The 14,475-nt window shown below is 43.7% G+C and overlaps 1 protein-coding gene across 1 annotated transcript in view; it reads left to right on the top strand.

Annotated features, from left to right (window-relative positions):
* The first annotated feature begins 441 nt into the window (after positions 1-441).
* TGFB2 (transforming growth factor beta 2) overlaps positions 442-14,475 on the top strand; it is a 74,276-nt gene continuing 60,242 nt past the window's right edge. Inside the window, exon 1 of the mRNA XM_073338869.1 lies at positions 442-2,003. Within this exon, the coding sequence (XP_073194970.1) occupies positions 1,661-2,003 (343 nt within the window). The 5' untranslated portion in view covers positions 442-1,660. The remainder of the gene's footprint in view (positions 2,004-14,475) is intronic.

The following is a 14,475-nucleotide window of genomic DNA, read 5'->3' as shown; positions in this document are numbered from 1 at the left end:
AGGTAACACTTCAGAGGAGAGAATGATGAGAACAAGGCCACAAAATGTGTATGGAAGTAGAAGTTAAGTACAGGCGAGTGGATTGAGCAAAGCCAGAATACCTTCTGTTGACTATTGAAACAATGGGCCAAATTTGCTGCCTAATCTAATAATGAACCATAATTATTTGCACATACTTTTCTAATAGAAATACCTCACAGAGCTCCACAAAAGGTGGGGCAGGCATGACAGTGACCCCTATCGCGGGTGCCAGTCAATTCCCTGCAACACAGTTGCAAGCCGCGGTGCGCTTTGGCTCCATGACGTTAATAACAGGCTCAAGAAACAGTAAACCCCAAGCAAGCCTGGCAAGAGTTGCTTTGGCTTTTCAGCTCGCGTCCCCCCTCCCCTTCTCTCCGACCCCGCGCGGTGCGGCACCTTGAAGCGTATGCACCGCTAATGCTGGCTGGCGGGGCCCCTGCCTGCTGCACAGAGGGACTAAGGAGCCGGGGTGAGGGAAACGCGAGAGGAATCCTCTTCCATGCAATCCCACCACGTCATTTTGTTGGGAGGCAAACACGTGGTGCAGGGAGACCTTATAAATCTCCCTCTCCCCGCAAGAGCGTGATGTTATCTGCTGGCAAAGTTTCCCTCTTCGCAAGGAAAGCAACGGGGCTCAGCGAGGGAGGGAGGCAGGAGGACACAGAGAGAGAGAGAGAGACTAACGGGGCTGCAGATAAAGTAAAGCAGGAGCTGCGCGGATCGGGCCGTGCGTGGCAAGCTCTGAAACCAAGCCAGGGGGGAGAGGTGCCCCCGAGGGAGAAAGGGGCAAAGCACCTTTTGAACGCCCGGGCTCGCGACCCACAGGAGGCTGCCGCCGCCGCCGCAGCCGCAGCAACAGCAGCGCCGGCTTGTTGACTGTGGCTTGGGTTGGCTTTCTTTGGAGGAAGAGGAGGGCGCCGGGGAAGCTGCACCGCAAGAGAGGGGGGGCTGGTCGGTGCATGCAGCCCGGGGTGCCGGCGGCAGGATCAGCGCCGCACGAAGGAGCGAAGAGCAGAGCAGAGCCCCCCCGCACCCAGCCCCGGGGCGTCCCGGACTCTCCCCGCGCGCGCACACACACACACGTGGGCGCCCTCTCGCCTGCGGGGCGGCTCGCTCTGCTCGCAGCTGCTGCGTGTGTTGTTGCAGCTCCGCAGCGCGGGGCCAGCAGCTCAGCTCAGCTCAGCGCGCGCCGCCAGCCCGCCCCTGACATCGCCCCTCTCCCGTCCCGTCCCGTCCCGCGCGTGGCGCTGGAGGAGCCCAGAGCAGGAGCCCGGAGCTGAGCGCCCGGCTGCCACCCGCTCGCCCTCCGGCTTCAGGAGCGCTGCTCCCTGGCCAGCCCCGCCACACCGGCTCGCTAGGGAAACTCTCCTCTAGTGGCTCTCGCCGCGGTGGGGGCTGGTTAAAATCCACCCCCCCCCCCATGTTTGTTCAGTTTGGAGGCTGATGCAGAGGTAGCGACCTGCTTTCTTTGCAACTCGCCTGTGTAACCCGGGGGCGTTTTCCATTTGCACCCCCGTTGCCTTTTCCTGGCAACCCGGTTGCGTTTCCAACCGCAGCTGCTCCCCCTCCTTTGCACCCCTCCCCCCATCCCCTTCTTTTCCAAGTCACTCTTTTTGGGACGCTGGGTTTAAACCCGAAAATGCACCGCTATCTCCTGAGCGTGGTGCTCACCCTGGATCTGGCCACGGTGGCGCTCAGCCTGTCTACCTGCAGTACCCTAGACATGGATCAGTTTATGCGCAAGAGGATCGAGGCGATCCGAGGACAGATCCTGAGCAAGCTGAAGCTCACCAGCCCCCCTGAAGAGTACCCCGAGCCCGAGGAGGTGCCCCCGGAGGTCATCTCCATCTACAACAGCACCAGGGACCTGCTGCAGGAGAAAGCCAACCACAGAGCCGCCACTTGCGAAAGGGAGAGGAGCGATGAGGAGTATTATGCCAAAGAGGTTTACAAAATAGACATGCTGCCTTTTTACCCCGAAAGTAAGTCCTCTGTGTGTGTGTGATTTCACCCCCCGCCCCAGCCTTGGCAGTGCCCTGAAATACCTGCCCAATGTACCATAAGCCCCCTTATCTGTTCATTTCACTCATCTTCTTAGTTCGTTTTTCATACTTTTTTTGGGGGGAAGGGTGGGTCGGTTGCTTGCAGATCTGCTGTGTTTGATCTCCTCTCACCCTCTCCCTCAAACTCATCACACACGTCACTGTGTGTGCCCCTAGGACGTGGGCGTGCTGCACCCCCACACCCTTCCCTCTCTAAAACGACCCTCTTTCCACAGCTGTTCTTCCCCTCAATTTGCCTCAGTCTATCCCTGCGTTTTTCAAAAAAGGTGTTTAAAAAAAAGAATCCGAGGCTTCTTTCCCCATCCTTGCCAACTCCCCAATCCCCAGAACATCATTCTCAAGATCTCTTCTTAAATTGGTACCCTAAGAAAGGACAACTGCAGAGACCTCTCCCTTCTGTTTGCAGTTTAATAGCCACCCTTCCAATTCATGGTGCCTTTAATTTAGGTACAAAGAAGTTCTCCCTTCTGTTTAGTGCCAGGTTCCTGCAACCCCTCTCATTTTTCTGCCCTTTGCTGTTTTTTTGAATGACACTGATGATACACATCTCATTCTGAACAATAAAAGGGAAAAATGTTATGTGCTGGTATCTCATCAGATCCCACCTATAATGAATACAAATCATCATAACATGCCTCTTTCTTTTGGTAGCGGCGGCGGTGGGTGTGCAGAAAAGCATAAAAGTCCTTAAAAAAACCAAACTAGCTGCTCATGCCAAGGAAGGTTAAATACCAGAGAGAGAAAAACATAACTTCACCATCAGTGTATCCGAAACTCCAGTGCCTAATCTGTTCATTTCCCTCCCTCTTCCCCCACCCTCCACTTGATGCCCTATATATTTGCTGTCTGTTTTTGAAAAGTACATACCTCTTGCTTAAATAGATAATGTAGCCATCTTGGTAACTTTATCCTAGAGTTTCTAATTGCATTTTCTTTTATTTATTTTTAGTTTTAACAAGTTGTAGCTTTATAGCTTGCTGTGTCTTGCATGCGATAGTCCCATGATGCCAGCCAAAGTGTCCGCACCCCACTCTTTGCAGCTGCCTTTTTCTTCTTTTACTGTTAAATGACACCATCAGGTACAGGACATCCTCGCAGTCAAAGCCATTTTATTATTGTAATTACAATAACAGCTAGGATAAATATACTCCACCCTTGTTACCCTGGGGGAAGGAAGATTTTTTTATGTATATTGGAGCCAAGTGGGTATGCGCAAAAGCTTCAGTGTAATTTGTAGCAATAACATTGAGACCGAACGTAGAAATCATGGCAGTTTTCCTTCAAAACACACTCACACCCTCACTGCCATACCATCCTTGCTGGTATTTTGGTGAAAGTCAGAACTTTGTTTTGAGACCCAACACCTCATGCCCTGAGCCTGGTAGCAAGTATTTACTAACAAAGGCCATAGGAAGTAGTAGCAACTCCTTGATATACGGGTATGAACGTGTAATAGAGGGTTTTTGAAGGCAAGGTGCATTGATCCTGACCACAGATCTGCCCCCTTTTCCCCCCAAAGAAAATCACACAAAGAGTTACTATTATCAAATCCAGCCGTATACTTGTCAGAAAATTAAAATATCTGAAGTGTGTGACATCAAAGTTGACAAAAGAGGGTCTATTTTTAAAATATTGTCAAAAGTCGGAACAGTGCTAAAGTATTAGTAAGGGTTTTGGCAGCATAAAATAGACTTCAGGTATCTACCAACAGAGTGCATCAGAAGTTTGGGATCAGAAGGCCATTTAGCAACAGATCCAATACTACTGTGCAAGTGCCGTGGTTAACATCATAGTAAGTAGGTTAACTGTTTTTCCACTGCTCTCTAGTTATACTGGATTGAGCGAACCTTTCCAAAAAAGACAGAAAGGAAGGAATTGCTCCACCATATTTTAAACAAACAAATTGAAAGTGCAGCATTGGCTGCACTTTCTCCTAGACTTCACTGAATAATTGTCATAACTCTGCAGTTCCTGATCCCGCTGGGACAGTGATGAGGAAGGAGAAGGAGATCAATATGAATGCATTGAAGGTCAAAAGCTGCTGAGATGAAGGCATGGGAAAGATCAGTGGTTGAGTTTTTAACCACAAAGTTGTTAGCGTTCAGTAACTGACTACAGACCAAGTATTACAAATATGCTCTAATTATACTCATAGTCAGCTATATATCACTGCAGATTGCTGATAGGTCTTTGTGAGGCATTTTATACAGTTCAGACTAAATATTTTTAGCAATGAGGAGATGTAAAAGGAAAACTATAAGAGATATTGTATATACCCTAAGGCATATTTTGTCTTAAATATTATCCTTGGCCAACTGTACTATATAAATACCGTAAATATGAATAGAACTGGCAAGATGCCAATCTCCTGGGATGAATTTTAGTCAAGAAGGTATTTATGGGATATAAATAATACTGTGTCAACATTTAAAGAAGGGATCTGATTAGTTTTGAATTTATTCATATTAATCTTTTCACATGCTGTTAGTTTAAGGCTCAAAGTAAAGTTATGCTAAGGTTTACTGATAGTTTGCACTGAGGGAATAAGGGGGCATCTGGTGTCTGCTTGACAGTCCATTTGAGGTTAAAGACACTTGTAGTCAGAATATATGTGGAAATTCAGAGAGTCAAAGAATAATAGACCCATGTAGACAATAGATTCCAAAGCTTCTTGATATTATTTTTGTGCCACTAGTTTTGCAAACTCAAAAAGCAGCTGAGCTTTGGTTTCTGCAGCAATCCCTATGTATCTTGTTTTGGGTTAGGTAATAAAAGTCCAAACAGTCAGTAATTGAGTTGTTTTACAGAGATCTGTAAAAGGAGATTGAATGTGAAATCTAAAGACAGTAGATGATAGAACGCTTGAAAACTCTGTGCCTAGAAACCATTATCTTTCAAGTTCCAAAGTCTTGGTTTTATTAAAATGAGGTCATATTTAGGTATTTAACCTTCCTTGGCAGGAGCATTTTAGAAGATAATTTTGTCTCTGGGATAAAATTGCTGACTAGACAGGTTCTGATATTTAAATTGAATGTTTATTTCAATTTAGTGATGGCAAACATTGCACTGTTAATCTGCAGAAATGTAATATCAGTACAGTTACAGATTGCAAATAATAATAATCTGACATCTGGGACATTTATTATACATACATATAATTAATGAGACATGTGTTCAGGGATTTGGAAAGCTTATTTGTGGTAAACATATAAAGGCCCAATTCTGTATTCCTTATTCATCTAAAACTCCCATTACAGTCAGTAAAAACTGATGGGGATTGGGCCTTATGAGAGTAAGTGATCACTTTGAGTATTCTATCATCTTTGAAGGAGGTGGGACTAAAAATATCCAAAACCCTGAAAAATTATGATTTCTTTTCTTGATAGTTGTTTCACATTAACGTTATACTAATATTATACAAGTCCCCCTCCTCCCCCCATGAAGCCAAGCTCTTGTCTATACATGCATTTTATGGAAGTTATTGATATAACCTATCTTTGAATGAACTCTATTGCATGAATATTGCGTTACATAGACTGTCATTCTGCTGAGTATTTGACCAATGGGAAAAAAAAAAACCACCTATAAACTGGCTGGGTACAAGGCCATGCTTCTGTTTTATGAACAAGGAGTTGATTTACCAGTAATTATATGCATGTGGACTTCTTGTCTTCAGAATAATTGAGTTACTAGTACAGCGGTGTCTATGCTATATGCCTCCCCTTCACTGATTGCATCATTACCAAATGTTAACAGCTACTCATGTGCAGCTCATGTGTGTTTTGCATTTAGCAGAGCCCAGAACTTAATCTTTCAGGATTTTTTATTTTGTTAAAAATATGGAAGCATTCTCAAAAGGAGTATATTCTTTTAAACCTCCCCACTGTGTTGACCCAGTGGCCTAGCTGTGGTGCTCAGCACCTCCCTGGAGTTTGATTTCCTCATAGCCTCTTACTGCTCATAAGGAATTTGGAGCACTGGAGGAGGCTTCCAGTAGGGTAGAGGGAAGGTGGTGGGAATGATGCCATGTGGCTTAAACATGAGTATCATTCATGAGTCTTCCTCTGCTCTTTAGAGCCAAGAAGTTGCTGATGGATTTTAAAAGGGGCGCGATAATATTATGAACAATGGTATCATTTGTAATTCTACATACTGAGGGGGGTAGTCAAATGTCTTGCTTCTCTACATAAGATGATCACCACTGAAGTCAGGAAGGAATCAGTCCTCCCACATGTACCCTCATCATACAAATGGCAAAGTGCATTCTGGGTGTTTTTCACTTTCTTCTGAACCATCAGGTATTGGCCACAGCCAATAGTAGAGTACCAGATTTGGGAGCTCAGTAATCTGATCTGGCATGGTAAATTCTGTTACTGTGTGATTTGAGGAGAGGGAGACTAAGGGAAAGAAATATGCAAGGAATACCTTAGGCTCTTGGAGGGGTTCAGAAGACCATCCAGAACAAAAAAACACAAAACCCTAGGACCAAAATCCTGAAGCCCTGTCTCAGTGCCTACTCAAACAAAACTCCCATTGATATCTGTCTTAAATAGATACATCATCTTGGAATCTAGTCACATTTTTTAAAATGTAGATTGTCTGGTACTCCACCCAGTCCCTACTCCTCTGCCAGTTTGGGGTTTTACAGTCACAGGTGACCATTTTTAGATGTTTTTCTGTCTTCTGCTTCTGTGTGAAAGACCCACATAAATAAAGGAGGAAACTGACTGACTAAAGTGCAAATCCTGTAAGTTTCAGAGTAACAGCCGTGTTAGTCTGTATTCGCAAAAAGAAAAGGAGTACTTGTGGCACCTTGGAGACTAACCAATTTATTTGAGCATGAGCTTTCGTGAGCTACAGCTCACTTCATCGGATGCATACCGTGGAAACTGCAGCAGACTTTATATATACACAGAGAATATGAAACAATACCTCCTCCCACCCCACTGTCCTGCTGGTAATAGCTTATCTAAAGTGATCATCAGGTGGGCCATTTCCAGCACAAATCCAGGTTTTCTCACCCTCCACCCCCCCACACAAATTCACTCTCCTGCTGGTGATAGCCCATCCAAAATGACAACTCTTTACACAATGTGCATGATAATCAAGTTGGGCTATTTCCTGCACAAATCCAGGTTTTCTCACATCCCTCCCACCCCCATACACACACAAACTCACTCTCCTGCTGGTAATAGCTCATCCAAACTGACCACTCTCCAAGTTTAAATCCAAGTTAATGTCACTTTGGATGGGCTATCACCAGCAGGAGAGTGAATTTGTGTGGGGGGGTGGAGGGTGAGAAAACCTGGATTTGTGCTGGAAATGGCCCACCTGATGATCACTTTAGATAAGCTATTACCAGCAGGACAGTGGGGTGGGAGGAGGTATTGTTTCATATTCTCTGTGTGTATATAAAGTCTGCTGCAGTTTCCACGGTATGCATCCGATGAAGTGAGCTGTAGCTCACGAAAGCTCATGCTCAAATAAATTGGTTAGTCTCTAAGGTGCCACAAGTACTCCTTTTTCTTTTTGCGAATCCTGTAAGTGACTATATAGATGGAACCCTATACCCACATGAAGTCCCTTTGGCTTCAGCCTGTTATAGGATCAAGGTGCAAATGGCTACAGAGGGAAGAAAGCAGAACTGACTATCTCAAAGTGCTGTCAAACACACAATGTAAATAAACTGAAAAAAACTAAGACAAACTATTTGCTTTCACTAACCCTTGTCAGTCCTAGTAATTTTAGGTATCACTTGTAAGGACAATAGGTAAAATATTTTCATAGGTTGATGTTATCGCGTTAAATTTGGGACTCTTGCATGTATAAGAACTGAGCAAAAGCTAAACAAGGACACTAGGATTTGTTCTTCAGTGAGGTCCCTATTCAGCAAGAAACAAGTGTGCAGCTTTAAGGATGTGAATAGTTCCATTAACAATTAAAGCTTAAGTAGCTTGCTGAACTGGGACCTGATTTTATAGGACATTAGCAGAGGTATGAACAGAATTTTGGAGCCATGCAGCTAAAATCCCTCACAGCGCTTAGAAAACGTATTGCTAAACATCAGGACCAGTAGCAGAGGCAAGACGAGAAAAGTCTTTTTCAGGAAAAAAAAAAAAAAAAAAGTTCTCTGTTCATTATCTTTGTTATTCTGAAGAGTCTCTTCCAGTTGGCCAGCTTGCTTTCTTTGTTATGCAAGTGTCTCTATGCTAGAAATGCTTCCACATTACAGATTAAGAGGAAACTCCCAGTGCATCTTGACAAAACAAGTCATTAGTGAAGATGCACAAATGTTTCCATTCCCATTGTGAAACCATATGCTATACATTTAAATGGGCAGCTTTTAGCCTGGGAATTATATGTTCTCCAGGTATTATTTTAATTTAATAATATGTTATGGATGCTGAACAGATTTGTTTAGACTAAAAAGTTTGCTTCTGTCATTTTGGATAGAGTATGTTTGCATCCTGCCTACAACCGCAAACTGTTGTTTGTTTCTTTTTAAATCTATGATATCCACAAGTAGGTACCTAACAGCAACATTACTATCAACTGGTTTCCTGGAATGGTCTGGCTACAGCAGCTACATTTCCTCTTGAAACAACTCCTTCAAAACTGTCTACACCGTCCTTGCTGTTCTATAATAACTGTGAGGGAAAACCCAGAAGTACAAAAATACAGCTGAATGGTACAGAAGGGAGTAAAGGAGAGGGGGAAAGGGTTCAAAGGCCACAACTCTGCACAAGGGGGTGGAGAGCACATTCAACTCCAGGCATCATATCCCCCCTCCTCCCAATGTAAGCTGCAGGCTCTGTGTGAATGAATGAGTGAATGATGATGCCCTCTAGTGGCTGACAGAGAGGAGAAGGGACTGTGCTATTACTAATTACTACAGGAGTTCTCCTTTAGCTCATATGACAGTGTGCTGGGCTTTTGGATCTGAATGACTAGGTGTATACCTCTGGGTAATTGTTGAGTTTTTTTTGTTACATACAACAGGAGCTCTGCAAGTTGGTTCTGAGCTGGGAAGCACCTTCTCTTTGCAGTACGATGGCCTCCAAACCCAGTGGAGTTCCAAGTGGAAATCTGCTTGTGCTTTCTCACTGCTTGTTGAAGTACAGTATTGACTTCCCTCAGGGGAAGAAGCCTGTGGCTGTTGCATGAGCCATATAATATACCTTAGGGGAAGGGTCTGGCAAGCAGTGCAGATGGACTCTGTCATACCCCGAGGCCCAGGGAGTATGGCACCTGGATTTCCCTGTGAATTCCCAGGCAGTGTGAAGTTTGCACCCTGAATACCATCCTATGGATACTATCCCATGTTCCCACCCTAGGGAAGAAAGCTCAGTAGCAACCCTGTGAGTTTGAACTGGTGGGATTTTCAGAACATCTTTTCCCATCATACACCTTTTCCTGCAAGAGGGGAAGGTATGACCCTAGAAACAGAAATTTCCTATAACTGTGGTTTCATGATGCACAGTGAGGTGCATTGAAACTATTCTGGATTTTCACTACAGACCTCATCTTACTCCCTCTGAAGTCAATGGAAGTTTTGCCACCAGGCTGAGCTCTTTGGGGCAGGGTCTGTCTCTTTGCTCTGTGTTTGTAGAGAACTTAGCACAATGGGTCCTGGTCCATGACGGCCTCCCAGTCAGTACTGCAATACAAATAAATAACAATAATAGTTTTAATCTGGACAAGATTGCACCACATATCCAAGTTCCCTATGACCCCAAAGTCATTGAAATCAATAGGAATCTTTCCATTGACTTCAGTGAGCTTTGCATCAGGCCCAACATGTTATATTTTCCTTGTATTATAAAAACTATTACTCATTTATTTATAAATTCATTTGCTTTCCTTGCATGGAGAAGATATTGCTTTTCAGACAAAAATATAGGGCAGGCTGAGTGAAAATATTCACTAGTGCATTATATTTCAGCAAACACTGTAGCAAACAAAACAAAACGGGGGAAAAAAAACAGGGGAAAAAAAAAGAGAGAGAAAGAAAATGTTATGACTTTGACCTTGGCTCTGTTTGTTTGGCTCCTTCCCACCATATCTAACCCACACTATTCTGACAAATACTGCATCTGTCTTGACAGGCTAGTTCACAAATAACCATTCATTCATAACTCAGGGCTGTTGTAAGAATCCCTGTTTGTTGCTTAATCTGATGACTGTGAATTCGAACATTGGCTTTGAAAAAAGGACCCTGCAAAATGACCACAAGTCCAGTCTGACTTTGCAAAAACTAAGAGGGAGGTCTTGCTTGAAAGAGGATACTACACTTTTTAAAAATATATATAAATATATTTAAGAGCATTAAAACAGCTGTTGTTGCCAAAGCCCAAATTGGAATGTTCTGGGAAAGATAATTTAATTTTAAACTGCTGGACTCATTTCAGTGATGGTAATTTCAACACTTCCTGGGGAAGGTCTATCAGTGATTATTATGTGCACACCGAGTGCAGCAGTTGATCTGTCATTCTTTCCATTTCAATTTTTCACTTGTATAAATTCATTATTTTTCCTCATTTGGCCAGTGTTTGTGTTTTCACTGGCTTCGTCTCATTCAAACCCCGTCTTGAATTTTAAAAGGCAAGCTAAGCGCTGCTGAAGTTTCCTTTTCTTATTTGTTTTTGTTTACGTTGGGCCTTTGCAATTCAGTAGCTAGCTCAACTAAAGCAGAGTGTTGGTCAAATCATAGAGATGACTAAGGAATCAAAATGTGGGGGGTTTTCCTTTAAAAAAAATTGGGAGTGAACTTTGTGCTCATGAAGTTGAAAAACTGATAGCCCTGTGTCTTGTTGTTTGTTTGTACAGCTCCTGGCACAGTGGGCCCAATCCTGCCATATGAGTGTTAAACAATAATAATGAGCCCAACATTCAGTAAGCAGATGCTGTTTTAAGCTCTCCAGTCTGCACATGTCTGCTAATGCAGGTCAGGTTTGAGATGCAATAGCCCTTGTTATTTCAAAGCTTGGCTGCTCCTGAGCAGACGCTGCCCAATGTGCTGTACGGATTGGTGTTTTTGTGCTCTGGAAAAACAGGCACTAAGGACTAGCTGAAATTGTCAAGAGTTCTAATAGGAAGAGTAATACGTAGCAATTTTATAGCAGTTTAAGTCTTCAAAGTGCCATGTAAATATTAAGGCGCAAGTTCCCCCTCTTTAGGTACAGAGGAGTTGAAATACTGGCCAGAAGTGGCTGGCAAGCCTGGAATGGTGAGAGAGGAATCTAAGTCACCGCAGGAAATTAGCGAATATAGGAACTTGCTTGTCCGTTTTCAAACCCTACTTGCCCATAAGAATGGGGCAGACCAACAAAGCTGAGAAACACTCCTGTGAGCATAGTGAACATAGCACCAGCTTTTCCTCTTGGATCTTAATTGCAGACTTCCCCATTTATGAGCTTCTTCATACTGGAGTCAACTCCAGCTAACCCTGCGCAACCTCATATTTAATGAAAATATAGACAGTGAAATCTTTAGCAACTTCATTCCCACATCTGAAGGGGGCAATTTGCACCCCTTGACCACATGCCGGCTGGAGCAGCTTCAACAGGAGGCATTCACCCTTGAGGAAAGAAAGGCAGCTACATTACTGCCATCCTTTATCGGGATGGGCACTTTTAAATAGGGGCTGCGTAGGAGCTCTGCTAGTGGCTGTTGCCTAGGAGATGTGTGGGATCAGTGCATGTCCTGGGTGCTCTGGTCCCACCCGCTTACCGGCTGATCCTGCCCAGTTTGTGAGCTGCTGTTCTGGCTCCAGACTCCTAGCAGAGTAGGGGTATAGGTGGCTTGCACCATTGTTTCCCTTCCCTGAGCTCAAGTTCTTTGTGATGTGCCCTTCAGATACAGAGTAGCCGCATCTCAGCATTGAGATATGCAGAGAGATGCTTGCACATTTTCTTTGTCCTTCCTGTTGAATATTGATGTAATATAGAGTGACAGAATATTGCACCAAACAGCATGAAGAGCACTAGGCATGTCAGCCTGGGAATAAGTGCCACCTTTCTTGAAGAAATCCACTGATCTGGTGGTGTTACCAACCAAGAGGCTTGTATTCAGGATCTACGTTTTGGGCAGCTGGATATCTAAACTCGCAGTTAGATGTCTTTACAATGGGCTTGTACTAAAACCCTGTGTCCAAGCTCTCTCAAAAGTTGAATCTGAATCCAAACATGGCAGGTTGGATCCATCTTTATGTCTGGGAGCGAGTCAGTTGGAATTTTCACACACCCCTCCTTTCTTGTGAACAGAAAACCCTAAAAAGATGCGGAAAAAAGGATCTTTAAATAGATTGCCAATGGCTGAGTCACAAGTATCATGTGTCTAAGGGAACATTCCACCCTTCCAAACTGAGGTCCTGTCTTGATCCACTTTACTGGGAAAATTCTCTTCCTCTTGGTGGTAGGCCATGTGTTATGGTAGGGCTGGAGAGAGTTCTGTCTAATCCACACTTACCACAAGACCAGCTGCACATGTGTTGCAGCTAAGTCCCTGAACTTTCTGCTTCTACATGACTGTTGAGAGTCTGTACTACTGATTTAGGGCCTGATCCAAAGCCCACTGAACTCAGTGGGAGTCTTTCCATTGACTACAAAAAACTTTGCATCAGGCCTATGATGCTTTACCCTTGGTTTAAAAAAATAACCACATTTGCAAGGTATTTTTGGACATATTTTTGTAATGTGGCTCTTTGCCTTTGATAAATTGCCCTCAGAGATATTCTTCGGTATAAGGCTTTGTAAAAAGCTTTAAAAATAAACTACATTGTAGCTTATTGGTAGCAGCATTTGATAGCAGATGTCATCTGGTAGCAACATATGGCAGCAATATGGCAAGAGCAGATGATTATAGAATACAGAGTAATAGACATAAGTTCATGTCCTGTACCTCTCAGGTATTCCACAGCCCCCTCCCTAAAAGAAATGACAATCTGACCATGAAGACCTTGCAGATAAACATGCTGTAATAAGTTACTATCATCCTCCCTAAATCCAGTTCTAGTCTAGAAGCTAAGGGCTTCATATCTAACAGTCTCTCTACAGACAAGTATAAAAATCAAACCTTAATAGACATAGCAAGAAAGATTCTAAAGGCTGAAAATAAGAATCTGGTAACCCACCAAGCAACAGATTAGAAAGAAAGGCCTGGCCTAAGCCAACAAGGTCCTTGTATGTTATCTGCAAAATCTTAAAGTCCATCCTGAATGGAGCTGGAACCAGCAGAGCGACTGCTAAAAGCAGCAGGTTTTGAGTCAACTAGCTGCAATGATATATGCTGAATCTACAAGCTGGAAAGCAAAGGAGTTTGGGAACAGGAACTGTGCTAATGGGCTGGAAGTGAATGTGGTTTTAGATAGTGCCTCTCTTGCTTGATGTGTCTCAAAGTGCCTCACAAAGTGATGAGTTAAATATTTGGAGGTACATTCTGATCTCAGTTACACAGATGAAAACTTGGGGTAAGTCCATTGAAATCACTGAAGTTAATCCAGATTGTCACTGGAGTCATGGAGATCAGAGGTTGTTGAATGACTGATTCGGCAAATGGAGCAGTCACTGTGGATGGGATTTTCAAAGGAGCCTAAGGGAGTTAGCTATCTAGTTCCCATCAAAATGCAATGAGATTTGGTCCCTTAGGCCCCCTTTGTAAATAGCAATCCCCTGAGCAACCTGCTTTTCTAGGAGTTTATCCTGCGCTTTTAAAAACACAAATAAAATCAGTGAGAGCTCAGCAGCCATCAGAGGCAAAAAAGAAGGGGCTTGGTATACCCCCTTGTCCAAAGGAAAGCTCCATTATTGCAGTACTTCCTGTGCCTGATCAGGGTCAGCCTGGAGTATGTGCCCAAATATTTTGGAGTAGGAATTAAAGCCAAAGAGCCTGATTCTCATTTACTCCTTTGCCTTGCCCCAGTGGTGTGCAGGGGCCTGGGTGTACATGACAATCAAACCTACAATCTTCTGCTTCAAAGGCTTGCTTACTAATGGAGCCATAATGCCACTTGATGTGTGTGAGAGGAGCAGAGACAAGAGATTCTGCTCAGAGCATACATTTCCAGATCTGGCTTCATTTTTAACTAATAACTAACTGATAACTTGACTTGTTGTAGTTGGGGAGAGGCTGTGTGTTAACCTAGGATCCAGTAGGGTTAAATGCATTGACTTAGGTTTAGAGCCTAGCATATACCACGGTAATTATGAATTTATTGGGCTTATCCTATTTTCCCTGGGTAAAATATGGAAGGGTCCAAATGACTTAGGAGCCTAAATCCCGGTTTCAAAAGCGACTTAGGCACTTCAGAGCCTGAGTTCTGTTGGCTTATCATTAGTGGGTATCATTATGGAGGCTAATTTTGAAAATCATTAGCTCATCTTGCTCATCTGCC

The sequence above is a fragment of the Lepidochelys kempii genome, chromosome 3 (assembly GCF_965140265.1).
Source record: "Lepidochelys kempii isolate rLepKem1 chromosome 3, rLepKem1.hap2, whole genome shotgun sequence".
NCBI classification, from domain to species: domain Eukaryota; kingdom Metazoa; phylum Chordata; order Testudines; family Cheloniidae; genus Lepidochelys; species Lepidochelys kempii.
Note: the sequence above shows the minus strand (reverse complement) of the source record. Positions and strands in the feature narration are given on the sequence as shown.